The sequence below is a fragment of the Mustela erminea genome, chromosome 21 (genome assembly GCF_009829155.1).
Source record: "Mustela erminea isolate mMusErm1 chromosome 21, mMusErm1.Pri, whole genome shotgun sequence".
Classification (NCBI taxonomy): Eukaryota; Metazoa; Chordata; class Mammalia; order Carnivora; family Mustelidae; genus Mustela; species Mustela erminea.
The window spans coordinates 37,527,268-37,548,702 of NC_045634.1; the positions used below are offsets into that span (position 1 = coordinate 37,527,268).

General features: G+C 45.6%; 1 protein-coding gene across 2 annotated transcripts in view; it reads left to right on the top strand.

Annotated features, from left to right (window-relative positions):
- Nucleotides 1-21,435, top strand: part of CSMD1 (CUB and Sushi multiple domains 1) — a 1,941,062-nt gene that overhangs the window by 1,750,755 nt on the left and 168,872 nt on the right. For both annotated transcript variants that reach the window (XM_032328946.1, XM_032328947.1), the window contains 3 exons: nt 6,785-6,903; nt 10,149-10,218; nt 13,730-13,846. In XM_032328946.1, the coding sequence (XP_032184837.1) occupies nt 6,785-6,903; nt 10,149-10,218; nt 13,730-13,846 (306 nt within the window). The remainder of the gene's footprint in view (nt 1-6,784; nt 6,904-10,148; nt 10,219-13,729; nt 13,847-21,435) is intronic.

The window sequence follows — 21,435 nt, forward strand, 5'->3', positions numbered from 1 at the left end:
GATTAATTGTGATCATTTTGCCATAGCTTACTATCCTTTTATCCATTTATCAACTCAACATAAGAGTCTATGCTTCTTCCAGGCCATGTGCTAGGTGTGTGATGCACACACTGTCTTAGCTCTGGATGCTCAAGCAGCAGATATTTGGTTCTCACTGTTCCAGAAGGCGTGAGGCCTGAGATCCGGTGCTGGCGTATGTGGTTCCTGGTGGCAGTCTGCCTCCTGGCTTGTAGACGGCACCTTCTCAGTGTGTGCTCACGTGGCCTTTCCTGGTGTACGTGTCTGGAGAGAGATCTGTCGCTCCCTTCTCATAAGGACACTAATCCCATCATGAGGGTCTCACCCTCGTAAATTTATGTAAATCTAATGATTTCCCAAAGACCTTACCTCCAAAAACCACCTTGGGAATTAGAGCTTCATTATACACATTTTTGGGGAAGGAGGGACACATAGGCATCCTGCCTATAGCACTGATGAAAGAGAAGGAATCACTTTGCGTTCTCCTGGAGCCTATAGTTTAATTAGGGAAACTGAGCAACGTGATGGTCCAGGGACAATTTTAACAGAGCTCTGCTGTGTGGCGGTGGCACGCAGAATTCACTGATAGTCAGAAGGCAGAGTGGGTATAGCCCGGCCATCTCCTGGTCTTGTGAACTTGGAGCAATTGCGTACCCTCTCCCCATGAATGAGGATATTGGACAAGATCAGTGTTTCTCAGAGTGTTCTGCAGGACCCTCCTGTCCTGTATTATCCATGGGTAGTTTGCAGACCAAAATGGTCCTGTAATACATTTCAGAAATCCTTCAAATAACGTTGAAGCGGATTCATCTCTGTAGGATTTCTCTGTGCCTTTCATATACTATAATACTTTCAAATCTCCAAGAGAGATACAATATTCTATCTCCCCCAAATTTATGCTATGACATCTCTTGACACTGGACACACAATCCCTTTTGCTTTGAAGATTCCTTATGATCTACTAAGTGGGAAGAATAAAGAAAGCATTTATTATGTGGACTTAACATGCCCACAGTTTACAGATGAAAGAAAATATCTTTAGCTCCACATACATGCTGAATTCTTAGACACTGGTTTATTTTATTAAGATTTTCTTATTTATTTGTCAGAGTACAAGTAGGGGGAGCAGCAGGCAGACGGAGAAGCAGGCTCCCTGCTGAGCAAGGAGCTCGCCGTGGACTCGATCCCAGGATCCTGGAATCATGCCCTGAGCCGAAAGCAGGCGCTTTAAACAGTCTGAGCCACCCGAGTGCCCCCCCACAATGATTTAAAAAGTGGTTTCTTTTCTTGACTTCAGATGCTGTGTTATTAATTACGGAGGTTTTTCTATACACATCGTTGTCATGGAGATGTATGGACTCATAAAACAATGTCATCTAGAAGTCTGAGTGTACAGGCTGACGCTTGTTATGTTTATGCCTGTGTGATCATGGGGTCTGACATTTCGTTCATGGATTGTCAGCCTCCCATGGCGTCTCCCTAAGTGAAATTGGGATGTCTTTATTCTCCTATTTTCCAACACAGTGTCTGACCTTTAATGCAAGTTTTGATTGATGGGTTTAGAGACTCAGCAGCACTCCTGTGTTAAGGTATCCAAACCTGTCTGCACAGGAAGGAAGATTTTTATGTGCTAGTTTTGTGTGAATGGATGGTTATTATTAATTAGTTACAAAATAATGGGTTCAACACTTTCTTTTTTCTTTTCAAAAATAGCCTATGTGTCCCTACAGTGCTTATGAATTTGATAAAGCTCATATATCTGCACGTGTCCTTTGACCTCTGTGCCCTTGTGAGCTACCCCAGCTCTAGGGGTCTCACTATCCAGCTCTGCTTTCCTCTCACTGCAGTTTTTATCTTGATTATTGTTTTGAGCAGTGCAGCTAGAATGACATGCTGTTTTCTTTCTTTCTTTCTTTCTTTCTTTTTTTTTTTTAATTTGTGGTCTTTGAAAAGCCTACATTACGCTAGTCAAAATGAGGACAATGCTAAGTTGACAAAAACTGCTCAGAGTTGTCTCATCGGTATCTACACAGGCTCACATTTTCTGCTCCCAACATGGCATGTCTATCATGGATTTCAAAATTATTTTCTTTCTCAAGATTTACACAAACCATCTCTGAATTTTACCTAATGAATTTAGGATACCGACTATAATACCTTCTGGCGAACTGATGAGGCTACTTGTTGTAGTCTGGTTCATAAGGTCCACATTTGACGTTCAGTGGCAGGTAAAACCATTAAGCTGTGGGTTTGGTCAAACTAGGTTACTTGTCTTTTTAATGGCTTCGTTTTATATTCTTTCCCTTCACAGACTAGACTTGAGGAGAAATAAAGACTCTTTTAGCTACCGTCTAAATCTAATCCCAACTTTATAAATCCATACATGTCAAAAATGTCCAAATTTTTACATAAAATATTTATCCCTCTTTCATTATGTGTTTAGAACAATAGATCTAAATCTTCAGAACACTCAACAATTACCCTCTCATTATCATGTTTAATCAGGATACCTCATGGTTCACAATCAAGGGGCTTATGAGTCACCTTTTAAAGAAACCTAGCTAGGGATGCCTGGGTGGCTCAGTGGGTTAAGCCTCTGCCTTCGGCTCAGGTCATGATCTCAGGGTCCTGGGATCGAGCCCCGTACCGGGTTCTCTGCTCGGCAGGGAGCCTGCATCCCCCTCTCTCTCTGTCTGCCTCTCTGCCTACTTGGGATCTCTCTCTCTCTGTTAAATAAATAAATATAATCTTTTATAAAAATTGAAAAAAAAAAAAGAAACCTAGCTGCATAGCATTTGGTATATTGTCATCTATAGTACAGAATGTAAATATGCCATCCTTTGAAACAATTAGAAATCTTTTCTATAAAACTTCTGCTTACAATGTGACAATATACTCTACCAGATGTCTGTCCTTTTGGAAAATTAATTTTGAATTTTTCTGCCAAACGGTTTTGTGTCACAGCTCGATTTTAGAGAAGTTCTTTCTTTCTTTCTTTCTTTCTTTCTTTCTTTCTTTCTTTCTTTCTTTCTTTCTTTTTTCTTTTTTTTTTTTTCTGTATGTCTTCCAACATGTCTCATTTTGTGTCTAAATCACTGTCTTTTAGTTGACTAGCTTTACGACTGTACCTGTCACTTAGGTGATAGACCACCCATGATTTAACATTAAAAATCAGTTTTGCTCCAACAACATTCTTCTGAAACTGTTCTCTTTTTAGGAGCTTTAACAAGTGACGGACACACATATGGACTGAAGCCGACCGTCCTTCCTGCTCCGTTTACTTGCCTGCCTCTTTCTTCCCCTGACTCCCTACCTCACGCTTTGATTACCATAATGATGAAATACAAACAGTCTGCCCATTCTCTGTGTCAAAACTCTTCAATATACCTCCTCCTGTCCCCTGGCGGTCAGAAAGTTCATTGTTCTACCTTCTAAGGTAGAACTTCTTACCCTACATCATTCCCGGCATTTCTGGGGCTGCCCTGTCTCCTTCCCGGTCTTCCTGTGTTGGGTCCATAATGCACTTGGTTGCCCTTTCTCTAAAGGGGGCTACCGGGATTCTGTAGATCACAGGAGATGGTGAGCCTCCGCGGTGCTAGCACACGTCTGTCTGGAGAACTTCACACCCAGCTGGTTTGGGGATCTGAACCTGCCACACCTTTAATTCTCCCCTCTGCTAGAGTCACGGTTTTCTCAACCCCAAAATAAAAATCTTCCATTCATGGCCTAAATCCCCTATTTTCAGGGTGACTTGACTCAGCGTTGCTGGAGGCATTGCATGGTTAGGAGAGAGACGTGTTGTCTGGAACATACTTGGGCTCTGGTCCAGGATAGCTCAGTAAATATCATATCAATCACATACTTACTTATCTCTGGGTAAATATATGTAGATGCTATTACAGAAAATGTCCCTAGAGACACCAGATATCTTTGTGCTGTTAGCTCCTCCCATATACCAGATACCTAGTGACACTGAAGAGTGAGGGGCCGATGTTTCTCTCTACACAAGTATCTGGGTCTGCATATGATGGCTTCCTGAGTCATCAGATCAAACGCTGATTAAAATGACTTTATGTATGCTTTTAATTTATTCGGAAAATGTATTATAATTCCTGTAGGTACAGGTAAATGCAAGTTATTTTTTTCTAGAGGATGAATGGGATTTACACATGGAATTTAAGGGAGGAGAAAATTAAAATAAATTAACATATAATACATACATATCAATCACCATGTAGTAAATTTAAAAAATCCTATTATATCTGATTTGTAAAGGGATGGTTTTGAATGGTTTTGAATTACTTGTTGCATTTTTTTAAATTTCAAAATATGTTATCAGGTTTTTTTTTTTTTAACATTTGGGAGTTACAGATGTTCTTTGGTCTCTGTGTGTACTTGAAGGATACCAAAATGATGATGTGGTATCACCACAAATTAGCTTTTTAGTATTTTTGGTTGTAATTAAATTCATACGAAAGGCAATCTATTTTTTTCAGGGTCAGGTAAAAATGTAGTGACAGGTGGCAGGTGATCTTGCTACACTGTGATAGGAGAAAGGGTAAAATTTAAATGCAATATGTATTCTAGAGTTAAGAAAGAGATACGTTAGACTTAAGAAAGAAATACGTTAGACTTACGCCTACAAAACAAGATAAAATCCTAAGGGTTGTATTTTTCCATATTTATCAGTTTTATCATATAAATAAAAAGACTCAATTATCTTCAAATTTTGTGTTGGGAATAAAAAAAAAATTGCCACTTCATGCATATGGTGTTTTATACTTTTAAATAAATAGCCATTTAGGAAAGAAACGATCCCAATAGAAAAACTCTAAGATACACTTCAAACCTGCTCATCCCAGATACAAATCAATGTGTTCCAAGGATTGAAATTACCCAGTGAGCTTAAGAACCGGGGGTGTCCCTTCTGATGCAGACTCTGTAGCACGGCGCTCTCGGAAGAACAGTCACACGGTTGATGAAAAAACGAAGATGCTTCTCTCTTTGCTTCATCTCAGCTTTGGGGGGAAAGTGAGACAAACTGGGGATTCTCCAACTTGATTGCACAAGAATCCGTAGGATGGCGTTGCCAAGATCACTCTGATTCAGCCGCTCTAGTTAGGGCCACGGGTGTGGGTCTTGTCAGGCTCTCGGGCCAGGCCTTGGAGAGCAGGGAAGGGGAGCAGGTCAGGGCGGGTGGTGGACCGGTGGTCTGCTGGGGCTGAGAGAGGGGCTTCCTGCGTGCGCGCTCCTACCCGCACAACTCCACCTGCCACTTGATCGACTTCGTCCTTTCCTTAACATCGGCTCCAAGCAGTCGTGGCTGTCGGCGCGTGGCGGTGCCTGGAGCCGCGTCATGCATCTAGTTTAATGACATGCGGTCGTGAGCGCGTCTGGTTCCCCCAAGAGCCGCCGGCCCGGGCTCGGGCTCCGGGTGCAGAACCTGCTGCTGGGCGCGTGGGCACCCGGTGGAGGTGCGCGGAGCCCGGCTTGGATGCGGACTGAGCAGCCCACCTTGGAAGTCTCGGGAATTCTACCATGGACCCTGTGCTCTTCCAGTGAAATCGGACGGGCCGAGGGGCTGTGCGCGAGCGCAGAGGAGGGGCCCTGGCCCAGAGCCCCTTCGCGTGGGTGCAGTCCCGTGCACAGGGGAGCAGCGTGTCCTCACCCTGCACTGGGACCGCCCCCGGCAGAGCCGCTTCCCGCCACTTTTTGCCTCCAGTTCAATTAAAGACCAGACGACCCACCTTCCCCGTCCCAGTGGCATCCCTCAGAGTCCCCAGTCCCAGTCAGCTAACTCACCTGACCAGTTCATGGCCCTTAGTGTGGTAAGCAAGACCTGGAGTGAAGCCCAAGGTCACAGGGAGCGTTTTAAGCTGGGCTGCTCTAATTAACGTCCTTCCCCCTCTCTTACCCTGTAAAACCCCATCCTGTGTAACCAGGGACGAGAGAAGACGTACCCCAGGGATGAAGAGGGTTATTTGCGATCCCCACGTCTTTAGCACCATTTCAGAAGCATTTTTTTATTCTATAAAATACCAGAGCTGCATATGTTGTCTATCTGTGCCATGGGGTTTATAGAGAGGTTTCAGCACTAAACACTTAGAGTTAATTTTCCTATATTTTACGCTGAATGCCACTGTTATGTGATGCATTAAAAAAAAAAATTGTTAGTGTCCTAACTGAAGGCATTTCCATCTAGAAAAGTGCCTGATGATAGTCTTGGGACCCATAAGTAGTGGTCCTGTTTATCTGAGAACATACTGTTCGTGGGTTTTGTTGTCTTTAAATGAGAGAGAGAATACAGAATATTTGTTCTCATATTATGTTTTTCTGAAAGGATAGAATTCCCAGATTCACATTTAAGGTTTTCATAAAGATGGCCAACTATGCTTGAAAAACAAAGCAAGAGAGGCTTGTCATGGGGTTTGCATATTATAAGAAACATAATTTTAAAGGACCTTTTAAAATGTGTATGTGTTGGAATTGGAGTGTATAATAGGAAACGTGGAAGTAGCAAATTTTATTATTTAAGGGAAACCTTGATTCACTGCAGACTGAATATGAAATGTATTGATGAATTAGCTAAACCTGATTTAAAGTTGCCCGAAGTCTTCTTGGTAGAGTAACAAGAGAAAGGTTCAGTGTCTTTGTTCATTCCCTTAGGAGGAGAGCAACAAGGGATAAAAACTATTTTGTTCCTCCAAAAATAAGAATGATGTTTATATTACCTACTTCCTAAGCATTTGTCCCTGCATTTCTACAGCCGTGGGTCTGGCCGCGTGCCAAGAACCAGCGCTTCCCAGCAACGGCATCAGAATCGGAGACCGGTACATGGTGAATGACGTCCTCTCCTTCCGGTGCGAACCTGGCTACACCCTGCAGGTAACGTCCTTCTGCGTGTCGGGACCAGACAGGTGAAACCGAGGAGTCCCTGGCCAGCTCCAGAAGCCAGTGCCTGAGATCTGCTCTCCTGGAGAGCTCATTTAGTTTCTCACACTTCGTTTGTAAATCAAAGTACCCACATTAAGCCATGCATGCTGGTGATCTTAATTATAATGTGGAAATAGCTTCTAATGAGGACGCACTCTTTCAAAGTTGAGCATCTTGTTTTTGTAATTATTTTATTCCAAAATGTATGTTCTCCCCATACGTATGCAGATACAATTCTAAGGGACAAAGCAGGGACAGAAGTCTCTTTCAAACTGTCACCGTGACAGCCCCTTTGCACACTGTTCTCATGGTCAGTTGAGCAAATCATCATTCTTACTGCTCTGTGCCAGGTACTGCAGTGCTCAGATAATAGCTTTCGATCATTCCCAAGAAATACTGAAGCACCTTTATCATTTTTAGAATGTTATATAAAAGTTTTCATGCACTTTCATAACCTCATGTGCACCAGCATTCATTATTTTCTGCTATTTTTTCTGGTCTAACCACAAATAAGCTTACTCACAAAATAGTTTCTCTCTGTCACTTAGCATAATTCTTACAGGATTCTCCCTGCCAGCAATGACTATTAATAATCAAAGCACGCGTATTACCAAGTCAAGTAGGAAAACTTAAGCCTAATTATGTGTCTCCTCTTGGGTTACTTCGGGTAATAGAGTACTTTTGGCTGTCTGCTTATTACCACACTGAAGCTGATCATATTTTAAGGAAAACTGTATTAGTTCTACTCTTTAAGGGACTTAAACAAATGAGCCTGAGGCAGCCTCAGAAAAGCATCACAAAGGTGCCGCCGGGAAGGGACGGCGTGGCGCAGAGCGGCCCCGTGTGCTGCAGGGAACGGCTCTCGGAGTCTTTCAGACAAGTCGTCCCCGCGTTATAGTGTGAAGAATCCCGAGTCACGTCCTATGGGTTCCGTGGAGAGGGACACCCCCACCCCCGTATAGACCGAGAGGCCCTTACTATATCCTTTTTTTCTTTTATTGTCTGGTTTATGACCGAGCACGTGTGTCGCACATGACTACTTGCTTCGCTCTGGGACTTTCACCTTCTTCCTACCCCTCCGTGATGTGGTTTTGCAGCCGCTGGGAGAATCCTTTTACACACCACGCCTTGGCAGCCCTCAGAGGAGAAAACAGGAAAGAGGGCTCTGGACGGACCTTCGTGAGGTTGGCTTGTTTACGGAGCTGCTGGCACGGGGAGGCCTGTGGACACACAGGGGCGGAGCCCAGCCGGGCCTCTCACTTGCTCTGGTTTTCAAATGCAGAGCAGCCGCCAGGTCATCTTTAGGGCCTGGGCCAAGCTTCGACTTCACAAGCTGCTGTGTTTGCCTTTCACAGGAGTGAAAAATGTTCCTGACTTCTTTTTTTTTTTTTTTTTTTGAGTTGCTGATAAGCGACAGCACGTGTGCTCACACGTTAACACAATCGCAGCACGCGTCACGACCCGTCCTTTATGAAGGACCCCGTTCCTTGTCGTGTTCACACACAGACACGCACGGCCCTGCCCAGGGAGCCTCCTGGACGCGGCACAGAGGGGCTGTCCCCACGACACACAGTCTTGAGGGGCTGCCCCCACGACACACAGTCCTGAGGGGCTGCCCCCACGACACACAGTCCTGAGGGGCTGCCCCCAAGACACACAGTCCTGAGGGGCTGTCCCCAAGACACACAGTCCTGAAGTGCTGTCCCCACGACACACAGACGGAAGGCCGGACCTCGGTGCACTGTGGAATTTCCATCTTCTCCAGCCTTTTACAGGGTGAAAAACTGAACACAGAAAATTCTTATAATTTTAACTAGTGAACACATAGAGCCCTATGTTGTTTTGGGTCCATGATACACACTTCAGCTGGAATCACTGATATCAAATGTTTGTGCCAAAATCAGTAACCGGAGATGGCCCAGACTGGTACTAAATGACTGTTTTATTGGTAGTCATCGATGCTGTCTTTCAAGGCCTTTGCACTTTACATTTGCCATCACTCAGGAAGAAATTGAGTAAAGATAATTTATGGATCAGAAAACGAGTGCCCACAGAGCCCGGACCTCGGTAGGCACAGAGGTTTTTTTTAAGGATAAGCAGCGTCTCCTCTTGTGTAATGACTTTTTGACACATCAGACGGTGTGAGGAAATGAGTTTTGTGGCAGATGAATTGCGCAGAAAACGTTTCTGAGTTTAGGGAATCGGTTTGTCGTTGATAACTGCGTTAGTCCAGATTCCTGGGTGGTGTGTCCCCCATGTGGCTGGGTTCATGGAGCAGGAGTTAAAGATTTGTCTTGGGCTGCCTCTGTGCCAGCTGTGGGCGGCAAATGGAAACTTGCGCCATCAGTACCACGGCTCCTGAGACCACCGCGTCCCAGGGAGGACAAGAAATCAAGAAGAGCCGTCTGCACCGCGGTGCCTGCTTACCACCTTCTCTTAGTGTGAGAGAGACTACAGCCTGACACATTCAGAATGTAATCTGCGGCCGTGTGGTTTTAGAACAGAAATAATAGGACACACCTTTCCGAAGGTCGAGCGTTGAAAACGTCATATATTTACAGGATAAAGAGACTGTGGGTGACGAGGATTAATTTGATTGTGGCTACCATTACGTGGCACTTTGTGAGCCTGTCTGGTAATAAAACGGATGTTAAGCCTCCTTTTTCTCCGATGAAGGAGGACCTGACCCAATGCTCTGTGGGACCAGAAGGGGTGTGTGAGCCGTGTGTAAACTCTGAGCAGGCGGGGTGACCAGGACGGTGCCTTCTCAGAAGCCAATGACGTATTATTGACCTTCTGCTCTTCAAACTGATATCTAGAATTTTCTAATCAATCACAGCCTCTCAGATCAAAAGCTATAACTTATGGTGATTAAACAAAGAAAAAAGCACGAAAATGTGTCTTTTCGAAGCCATCCCGTTAAGCATCGGGAAGGAGCACGTGGCAAACAGACCCTTGAGAGGGACCCGGCAACATTTTGGTGTTAGTGAAAAGAAATACGGTGATTACGGATTTTTTTTTTTTTCCTATCTTGATTCCAAATATGTGGTTCATTGACCAGCACTAGCGTACTACATCTCACAATCCGTGGTGTGTGATTATAAAAGGAAACCAAAGGAAGTACAGATAGCCTCACACTGAGTCCTTAAACGTCTGTCTGTGGTGATGGGAGCTTTGTTTCCTTTTCTGTCCGACAGGGCCGGTCCCACATTTCCTGCATGCCGGGAACCGTCCGCCGCTGGAACTACCCGTCCCCGCTCTGCATCGGTACGGCTGCCCGCCCGCCTGCCCGCCTGCCCGTGCTGCAGCAGTCGCAGGGCTGCCGGCCCCCACAGCTCCTGGCCCGGGCTTCCAGGGACCCACGTCTGATTTCCCTTCAAACGGTCGTTACTTCATAGTCACATCATAATGCAGTAGAGGTGTAGCAAACCCTGAGCGTGCGTCCTGTCCCCCGGGAGGGACCGGCTCGGCTTCCTCATCCTCTTAGGTGCAGCCTACGAGGATTAGCTGTAAGACTCGCGGCTCGAAATGCAAGTCACATCCTATCGGAGGGCCAGTAGATTAATTAGGAGAAGGAAGGGACGCAGCAGGTCTGAAAGTCTGTGCAGGACTTTAGGCCTCAGGAAAATCAAGTTTCCAGAAACGAAATTCAGAAATAAACATAAGTGATTTGAAGTTGGAGGGAGCGTATCGTTTAGGAGAAACAGGGAGATATGTTCGTTAGGACGGGGATCCGGCCCGCCTCTTTAGGGGAAAACCTTCCAAACACAGCACAGCAGGAGGAAAATCTATGCCCCGAGGTCCATTTGACGTTTTGCCTCGAGGACACGGTCAGAGTGAGTCCCGGGGCAGAGCAGGGGGTTTTCCTTCACCTCCATTATGGGAAGACCTTGAAGCCTAAAGCCCCGTAACCATGGCCGGTCTCCCTCACCCAGGCCTCTGACTGGAAACCCTCACTTACAGCTCAGGCCACCACAGGACGTCATCAGGGGCTCCCCCACCTGTGCAACTCAGTCAGCCTTCACTGCGCACTTCCTGCGTGCCTCAAGCCCTGCCCCACCTCCTGACCCCCTTCCTGGGTGACCCGTCCCCCAGATGTTGTCTCGGCTTCCATATCACCGGCCGAGAGCAAACCGAGCTCCTCCCCGCACTGGCCTCCACCCGGATTCTCCCTAGTCGCGATGGTCGCCTGTTAAGTCCCCGACCGTAGGTTCTCACAGCCTTCTAGCTCCCGACGGACCCCCCCCCCAACTGACCGCCGTCAGGATCCGAACCTCCAGTCCCCCGTTTCGGGGATCCTCCTACTGTATCGGGGGAGGGAGCGTGTGTGGCTGCTCCTGGCCCTCGGGTGCTCCCGCTCACCCACGCTCCGCCCAGAATAGCACTGGCCGGCAACTTGGCGCTGGCACGGCCTGCCTTCCCACTCTCACTTCCCTGAAATGCCCGAGGCCACCCCTCTGGAGTCCTGGCCTCTGGCTTGAAGCCCTTCCTGGTGGCTTGCCTCCCGTGAGCTCTGTGCTGGCCCCCAGTGAGCTCTGTCCTGGCCCCCAGTGAGGGCCCCGGGCCGGAGGAGAAGGCGGCAGCAATCTGTCTTTATAGGAAATGATGCTATGAAATGCTGCTATTTTGTTCATCACAGTTTTTTTTGTTTTGTTTTTGTTTTTTTCCCCCTTGCATTCCTTTGGATGTTGCCAAATTTTGCACCAACCTACCATTTGGGGGCCCAGGCACCCTCCTGAAGTGTGCCCCTGAGGCAGGCGCCTCGCTGGTCTGAGCCTCACTGGGTTCCCAGCCTCAGCTCGGATCACAGCGATGACAGAGGGTCATTTTGACCCTGCGGATGGCTCTGCTTTCTCTCGTGGAGCTGTGAGGCCCTGTCCACGCAGTATCTTGCAGACAAGGCTGGGCCACTCAGCTCTCCCCTGTGAGCACAGGGTAGGCTCTCAGTAAGTGCGATTCCAGAATGCCCAGCAGCTGACAACATGGGTCGTCGTGGCAGGGCCCACGCACACCTGGTTCATAGTCTCTCTCGCTTCCCGCACGTGGACGCTGCCTGGGGTGCACACGGCCAGCTCTTCATGCGACACGGTGCCACTCCTCGATTGAAGCAGTACATAGATGCTTCTGTTTAATAATTCCCAATCTTTTCCTCTTCTTTTTCATAAAAATTATGTTCAAAATCAAAAGGCCCTCTTTAAAAATGTCACCTTTACTTCACTTTTGTCATCATGCTGCTGTCACTGATCTGGCGTTTTCACGCCCAGCTGCCCTGTGGTTGGACGGACGGACTTGCCTTCACTGCGGGATGACAGCCCTACAGGGAGGGGGATGGTGCTGACCGTACTTAGGGATGCTGCTTTGATCCACCAGCTGCCCTCAGTGGAACGGACAGACTCATGGATGAAGTGCATCCCAGAGCCAGTGTTGCCACATTCCTAGTTTTCCCACAGAGAAGACACCCGAGAGATCATACACAGACAACGAAGTTCACATTCAGAGTTTTACTGGAATTATTCACTCATCCCACAAAACTACCTTTTTAATTTTTTTTTAAACCTACATCTTTAATAACTTATACAGTGTCAAGCCCCGATTAGGATTCCCAGTTTGGGCCATTACCATATTCACCAGACTTGATTTTTTAAGACTAGTTAGACTTTTCCCCCTTGTGCCATTCCCCAAATGTGCCCTTGACAGGTAAAGTTTTTCTATGTTGGTGATTAAAAAGAAGAAAAAGAAGGAAGAAAAAAAAAAGTCTGCTGTAGGCTTGGAAGGGAGATTCAGAGGTCTCTAACAGAGGTTCCTTCCAAAACAGAGTTTGCCTGATAAGAACGTTGTTAGAATAGCAAGAAAGCCTTTTAATGCGACTTCCTGCAAAGATGTGACAGCATTTGCATTATTACTTTGAAATATAAGAAATTGCCACTTAATAGGTCACAACTGGTCAAGGGTCAGAATTTCCTCTGCTTCCACATATATTTGATAAGTGTGTTATAAACTCAGTAGTTTCCTTCTAGCCAAACCTCAGCTACCATAGACATAAATTATGGGTAACCCAGGTCAGGTTTAGTGGAGGCTTAGTTCAAGCCCGGTCACAGCCACAAGTGTAGGTTTCCGGGGAAGAAGGTGTTGGAGAGCTGCACTCCAATGCCTAAAAGAACTTCAGCGGCAATCATCCTGCTAAAAAGATCGGTCCTGAAAACCGATGGAGCTGGCGCCGTATTCTAGTTGTGTCGTTCAGGCAAATTACTTCATCTGTTCAGGCTCAGTTTCCTAATCTGTAAAAGGGGTAAACGTAACACCAACTGTTTTAGGGTTTAAATTAAGTCATGCAATGTGTTTACTCAGCCTGGTCGGCAGCACTTGGTTACCAGGGAATAAAATAGGTAATATTCCCACTTGATACATCGTCACCCATCACCTGAAAGTCCTGGGGATGCCTGACAAACATGCATTATACTGACTCGCCTTCCCTCAGGCGCCGGGTACCCGAAGTAGACACATTTTGAAAAACAGTCTTTGTTCTTCAGGAGTTGGCATGGGATAGGGAAGAACCAGTCCCGTAAATATAACGAGGCATTGCATGGTCTGTATAACTAGCCACTGGGTCATGTATGGTCACATATAGCTAGCCACATGGGCCATGTGTCCTCGTTAAGGGCGAATCCACTTCTGCAGACTTGCTTTAATGCAGCACAGTAAAACAGAGCAGGTGGAGTTAAATCCTCGTGCCAGAAAGCGATGGCCCCAGCACTAAGCATGCCTGTCCACTTCACAGCAACCTGCGGAGGGACGCTGAGCAGCATGGGAGGCGTGATCCTGAGCCCAGGGTTTCCGGGCGCTTACCCCAACAACCTGGACTGCACGTGGAAAATCGAGCTGCCCGTTGGCTATGGTAAGTGAAAGCATTTTTTTTTTTTTAATTCCTAAAACTTCAACTTTTTAATTTCTGTCTTGGAAAGAATTCAGCTGAATGAAAAACACACCTTATTCTGTTGACGTAACTGTCTTTAATTGAAAGTGGCTTAGAAATTTAAATAACGCTTTGGCAGAATAACTTCAAGAACAGACAGTTATTAAGAAATCAATTCAGCCATGCAGCTCTTTTCAAGGCAAATTAAATTAGATGGATGATGATAGAGCCGGCACATGAAGTATAAAATGCAGCATCCCTAATTCGGTTATCCGTCTCTTGATTTATGATACCACCTTTTATAGTCGATTTCTGGGATGCAGTAATGGTTGTTGTTCCTTTGGTATGATTTTGAAGGCTTTTTCAAGTTATGACACATTTTAGGACTGTTCTATAAATTTTTGTAATTATATATTGCATTGATTTAGGTTCACGAAAATGGCTTTTTATATTTACTTAGGAAGTTTCAGGTTCTCTACCTTAAATAATGGATAATTTAAATCATTATGAACACTAAAATTTCATTATGCCCCTTTCCAGAAATTCAGTCTTTGTGAAATTTTGACTCCCTATCATGCCTTTCTTTGTCTGTGTCATGGTTTCCTTCATATTTGAGTTCATTAATTTGGGTTTTCCCCACCTGTGAATTTCTCCAAAGCCCCCACTGGTAGGCGTACCACTGAGTGTCCTAGGAGATGGTGATTGAGAACTCATCTACTAAGTGAAATGTCAGTTGAATGATGAATGCACTTAAACCTAAGTGGAAATCCCTGCCCTAGAAGATCATATGGTTCATTAGGTTTTCAAAGCTTTGGCTTAAGAATCTGTACCAGGAATGGCAGCAGCACCGGGAGTGCAGATGCAGAGGACCGTCCCCTTGCTCAGCAGAGAGCAACCAAGAGGCATTGCTGGCAGGAGGGCTTGGCGGACGTCAGTCAGGTGTGCAAGCATGGACATGCTGCAGACAGACATGGAGTTTTACACAGGGAAGTGGGGGAGCACAAAAGGGGGGACCTCATGGGAGGTTCATGTCCATTGAGCTCTTTAAGGGGCCGGCCAGAGAGTGAGTGGGGAGGGGAAGGTGAGCAACTGCAAAAGGACTACAGAGGCTCTCTACTTCTTCCAGGATTTTTAGTGTAGTTTTGTTTTTCAATCATCAGCTCCAAGCCGTGGGGAAGTAGTTCTGCCCCATGTTCAATCAACATTAGCTCAGCTTTTCTCACAAGTGCCATCTGTGCCCCTTCCATGGGGATCTGAGATATGGATGTGGTGGATGCAATGTTTGAACCAGGCAGTGGGTTTGGATCGGACATGCCTGTGACCCCCGTATTCCAGCAGCATCTCAAGGCCATTGAGGGTCACGGGTTTATTAGACAAATGACCACAATAGTTAAAAGCAGAGATTCAGAGAAACACAGGCCCACTGCAGCACTGACTGCTGGGGTGTGGTCTACTGAAATGGGAGATGTGCTTTGCTCATCTGAAAAACCAAAAAAGCCACATGGGGTTATCGCTAAGGCTAACAAACAATTCAGAGGTGTTCAACACAGGGCTTTGCATTGTAAACAGCAAAAACAGAGAAGAAAGAACTCAGCAGGTTTATTATTATTATTGTTATTATTATCCCAAGTATGTCCCACTTCCCTTTCAAATCTCATGAGAAATATATTATTCATAAGTTGATATAAATATTTCATTATCTTGTTTTTCCAACTTGACCATTCTATGGTGGAGAAGGTTATTGTCTGGCATTTTCCCTCATGTTGCTTACCCGTAAGCCAATATAAAAGATAATAATTCAGGGGGAAAATCAGCCAGGTTGTCTTAGGGTCATGACCTATGAACTCAAACAAAATATTTATTTGAAGAAATGCCAAAATGAAAGAAAAGATTTATGATATGTTACAATTAAAATGATTTAAATCTTTAAATATTTGATATTGCATGCTGTTGCGTTTTGAAGCCATCTTGAAGAAAAGGCAAAAAGAAATTTTATGTCTTAAATCCTAAATATGTATGAAATAGTATCACTATCCCTACCTCTTTAGAATAAATGTAGTTATGCTTCAGAATACAGTTGAGCCATGAACAACCTGAGGTTTGGGGTGCTGACCCAGTATACTCAATGATTCAAGCATAGCTTTTGATTCCAAAACAATTTAATTAATAATAACCTACTGTTGATCAGAAGCCTGCCTTATCGATAACATGAACAGTTGATGAACACACGTTGTATGTTGTATTTTCATTATGTACTGTATTCTTACAATAAAGTGAGCTAGAGAAAAGAAAATGTTAATAAGAAAATCTTAAGGAAGAGAAAATGCATTTATAGTTCTGTGCTGTAAAAAATCTACGTTGTTCAAGAATCAACTGTAATGTTACAGATTCAATGTCAGGCACCAGGTTTGCTTGTGATAAATCTTATAATCTATAAATACCCTTCTAAACATGAAGTTACAAATGAGGGAGAAGGCATGTAAGTGGTAGAGGTCCCTCAACATGGTGAATATTTGGGGTTTTTTCATCCCTGCTAAAAACGCTTTCTGAAGTTTAAAAAATTACAGAGCATTTTGCTGATGTCGAGAAAACTTTACATCCTAACTTTCAACCCCCCATGAGATTTTTGAAACTCTTAAGTCAATTTATTTTTCCATGTCTGCCATTTCTTCCTTATAATAACACGACTCAAAACACCACCTCTCGCCTAGCTCTCAAACACACACATTTGAGCTCCCCATTTTCAGCTGCCTGTGATGTCTTTTCATCTGGGGCACCCAAAGGTGTCACACAGACTACGTTCAAATTCAGATTCATCACTTCCTTCTTCTCTCCTCCTCAGCCTGTCCCGCGGTGGACTCCCCTGTTTCACTCCGGCTCTGTGTCTCCGGCACTACTGTTCTCCTCTTGGCTTCCCTTTCCCTCAGCCTTGTCTTGACCACAGGTTCCCCTGTACCCACCCAAGTTATAGGCAGACATGAGATCACTACCGTGGAAAATTGGAGAAAGGAAATTTGGGTTTGGAACCCAGGAATCTGAAAGTTTAAGTTAAACACTCCAGAAGTTTCTTATCACAGAAACAAACAGCGGCAAAGCAAAGATGAGCATCATGGGCCTTAATGATAATTTCTTCCTTCTCTGATCTCCCATATTGTGTCCTATTAGTGGAACAGATAAGGGGATTGGGAAGATATGTTTCTAGGGATGTCACTGCAGATGTTTAACCTGGAAAACTCCCGCGGTTAGGGTGATTTTGGTAAGCAAGCTGGAAAGCATTTCCTCCTTCAATGCATAATGTGATGGATACTTTACAACAGAAATGTGGTAGAGCTAATCAGCTCTTCCAAGTGAACATGGGCATTGACACATTGCTGTCGCTTCTCACCGCCGGCCCTTATTCTAGTTCACCCGCACATGTGTGTGTGTGTGTGTGTGTGTGTGTGTGTGTGTGCGCGCGCGCGCGCGCGCACGCATGCGTGCGTGTATCTGTGGGGGCGGGGATCTCCTAACAGCCCTTTCTCTGTCTGAGGTTTGGGAAACCATTTTAAACAATGTATGTTGTAGTAGCTCTGGGAAGTTCATCGAGAAGTGGGCGCAGTGGGGAACTTGCTTCCGTAAGGCACAAAGAGAAGACCAGTTATTGTGGACACGTACTTAAACTGGCAATACTAAGTACCAAGGGAAACGGTCGCTTAGCCCAGCAGTTCTCAGACTCGGCTGCGCACAACGATCATTGGCAGGAAGGGGTCCAGTAGGTACAATTGAATTCCATTTCAATATTTTTACAGTTAGTTTCCTCATTTCTTCAAGTGCTGGGGATCTGCACATGCATTCCTGGGTGTGGTTTTTGGTTGCTCGGGGCATTGGTGACTATCGTGCTGGTGAGCCCAGATGCTTCAGCTTCCCCAGCTACCTGAACAATACACTGATGCAGAACACGGTATCGCTGCCTTTACTGATGTTTTTCAGTCATGGAGGATTTTCCTCAGAGTCGTTGGGGTCTTTCCGTGCAACTGCATTGTGTGGGACTGCCCGAGAGCTTCTCCAGTCCGTTAGTACAGCTGCTACAAGCATAGAAAAATAATCTTTTGATTATCTCATTCTCTCCTAAGGTTAGTCGATAGTTTAAACAGGTAAAAGGAGTAGTGACTTTGGCAATATGTGAAAAACACCTTTGCATTGCTAATTATTTGTTCCAGTGGTAACTATTTCTTGCATCCTGTCTCAGGCAGAGAACTCGGCTTTCCCAGTGATGGGGGCACTTCGAGCCAAGGGGTGGACAGCAGGTGTCCTGAGTGCCCATGTTTGGGGTCTCTGAGTTGAGTAGAAACCTTAGCACTATCAGTCACTGTGCCATCGATTTGCACAAATTACCACAATGGCTTTGAATCTCATTTCCTTATCTTTAAATTAAATATCAAAGGCGTGCCTGGGTAGCTCTCTTGGTAAAGCGTCTGCCTTCACCTCAGGTCATGGTCTCAGGGTGGTGGGATGGAGCCGGGTGTCTGGCTCCCTGCTCAGCGGGGCGCCTGCTCCTCCCTCTGCCCCTGCCCCCGCTCCTTCTTCCTCCCTCTCGCTCTGTTGCTCTCACTCATGCGCGCGCTCTCTCCAATGAATAAATACAATCTTTAAAAATAATAATACATCAAAAATAAGCAGAATAAATAAATATCAGAAAGCACGATTCTCACAGAGCTCTTCTGAAACAGTGTAACGCCTGATGCGAGAAAGGGGCTATTGGGTCATTGGTTGCTTTTTGTTGCTACACCAGATTCTCTAATGATTTTTATGTCATTTTCTTTCTTTTTCGCAGATTTGGGTTGCTGGTTTGTGTTGCTTTGGCACAAGCCTCATCGACACAGAATGTCTGTCTCTATTTTCTCGAATTTTTTCAAGTCACAGTCAGCAGACGTGCAACCACGTTTTTTGTTGGTTTGTTTGTTTTTGCTTTATCATTGCCTTTCATACTTAAAAACCACCCCTCCGGCTCTGCATGCCCTGCTGTCCAAACTGACTGCGTCTCTGGCCATCTCGGGCACATGCAGGGAGGCTGTGAAGGACTCTCCAGAGCGTTCACTCAGCTCTGAACTGTGAGCTGCCAGAGTTCATGACGCACTGGAGGCGCTTACTAGAGCGCGTCATTTTCACAAGGTCTATCGACTAAAACACGAGGTTTAACTGAGAAGTCACGGCCACATTAGTGTTTAAAGTTTTGTCAAATCCAAAGTCAAAAACCCTTTGTGCGGGTGACTTTTACTGACACTTGGTTTTCGGCGTGCACGGTGATGACATGAGCTCAGAGAGCGCGCGCTATGTTAGTCACCAAATGGACATTCAGATGGATTCTCGTGTCGCAGTGACACATTTTTACAGCGTTTGGAGAGATAGTAAGAGGATAGCTAGGTAATGCTTCTATCAATCCCTTCATTCTGGCTTCATGATCCTAAACTTGACACAAGTTACTGAAATTCTGATAGCTGAATAATTCCATTTTAAACCAGATTAACGCTGAGCTCTATTCTGTTCCATTTCCTGATGTGTATTAGGAGGTTTGAAATGTGGCTGGGTACTTTATCCTGCTTAAAATGCTAATGTTTCTCCTAAAATTGTAATTGTCATTTTTCTATTTCCATGTCAAGTTTAATCCCAAATCAGTAAAGACCCCTCTTACTGTTTCCGTCACTTTGAGATTTTGTCTGTCTTTGACTGCTTCACCCCTGACCTGCTTGCCGCCTTCGGTTTCTCCCCCGACTGTGTCATTCCATGAATTTCAAAATGTATCTCTGGACAAATACATCCGAGGTCTGCGTGTGCATATCTGAAATGAGCTGATTTGAAGCCATTTCCCTGCTCTTTGATTTGATTTGATCCCCAAACTGTGAATGTGTTCTGTGAGTGTCTCGTGCTAATTCCCCATGGTCGTCGCACTTTGGGACATGGACAGAAATGTCAATAATTTTGGGTTTGTTTGCGGTTGCTCCCATGTCTGCGTTATGCTTCACAGTGACGAATGTGACAGGTGTCCCTGAAAGTCTAGACCACAGGGCTCAGCAGCCCTGACCTAGGCACAGACTCACTCAGAAAAAGGACAGGTTATTAGTAATAAGCTCTTTTGTCAGATCTCTGGGCCCTGCTACAAAAGGAAACCTTGTTTCTAACTCAACAGTGAGCGAGGGAATAAATCCAGGGCATGTGCAGGCTGCTCAGTGGTCCCGGAGCTCAGCTGCCTGAGTGTGGACGGGGCCTTCAGAGCCCGGAGAGCCACCAGTCCCCCTCCCCTCCTCCCTCTTTAAATTAGGTATCTTCCTGCCCCCTCCCCCCTTCCCCCTCCCCCCTCCCTCCTCCCCCCTCCTCCCCCTCCCCCTCCCTCCTCCCCCTCCCTCCTCTCCCCTCCCCCTCCCCCCTCCCTCCTCTCCCCTCCCCCTCCCCCTCCCCCCTTCTCTTCTCCCCCCTCAATCCCCCCCTCTTTTTTCTGCTTCCAAATTTGACCAACATATTTGTTGAAATTTAGGGGAAAAAATGAACACTTCATTGATGGTTCTTCAATAAAGTTAATTACTTAACATTTAAAAAATATTTACAGACACGTTTTAGGTTGTAGCATTACCGCCTACCCCTGTATTGTATGTAACACTGCGGCGGCCGAGACCAGGGCAGACCAGGATCCCTCTTCCCTGGCGGCTCAGGTGCTGCTAGTGTCGCAGGAATTTACTTACTCATTCTAAGATGCTTCTAGGTTTTGACTGACTGGTTAAAGGTCTTTCCCTCAGGCCAGGTTTTCCTCCTGCTTCTTGCTTCCTGATTCCCTTCCTTAAGTTTCCCATGTTCTTTTATTTTTTTAAGTCTATTTTATTTTATTTTATCTTATCTTATATTCAGGAATCTCTACACCCAAGGTAAGGCTTGGACTCCTGGCTCTGAGATCAAGAGTCACACACTTTCCCAACTGAGCCAGCCTGAGGTTTCGCACATTCTGTTCCTTCCGTCCTTCCTCTCCTTGTCACGGTTGAACAGACCTAACATAAGCGGTCTTCTCCAGTCAGAACTGGAATATTTCCAGCGTCTTGAGGTTGTTAGCTCTCGCGCAGCCCGTTGGCAAACTAGGAATGTGAGCGTTTCGCCAGCTGGGCTCAGGTGTGAATGTAGCCCTGCGTGTCCGTTGCTGCCCTGGACATAATACCCAGCACTCAGGGCCTTCGCTTGCTCGCCTGTCGAATCGTGATGGTGCTGATAAGGACTTTGCTGGGTAATTGCAAGAAAAGTGTTTGCTCAGTGGTTGGCCTCACATTTACTCCCAGACAAAGGGCCACTGCTTATCCCTCAATGCTTCCTCACAAAGTTCTCTCCATCATCGATAGAATCATTCTTCTGGGATCACGATCTGTGTCCTGAGTGCCTGTGTTTCTTTCCTACTCTACTTGGACTTTTCTTCCTCCTTTTGCACTGAATGCCACTCGTGGTAACTGTATTCCCCATCAGGACCTAAGCAGAAACGTTTATTATCCTTTTTCTCCTCACGAACACTTACGTGAGGCAACCCATGTAATCATTATCCAGACCTAGCAAGCATG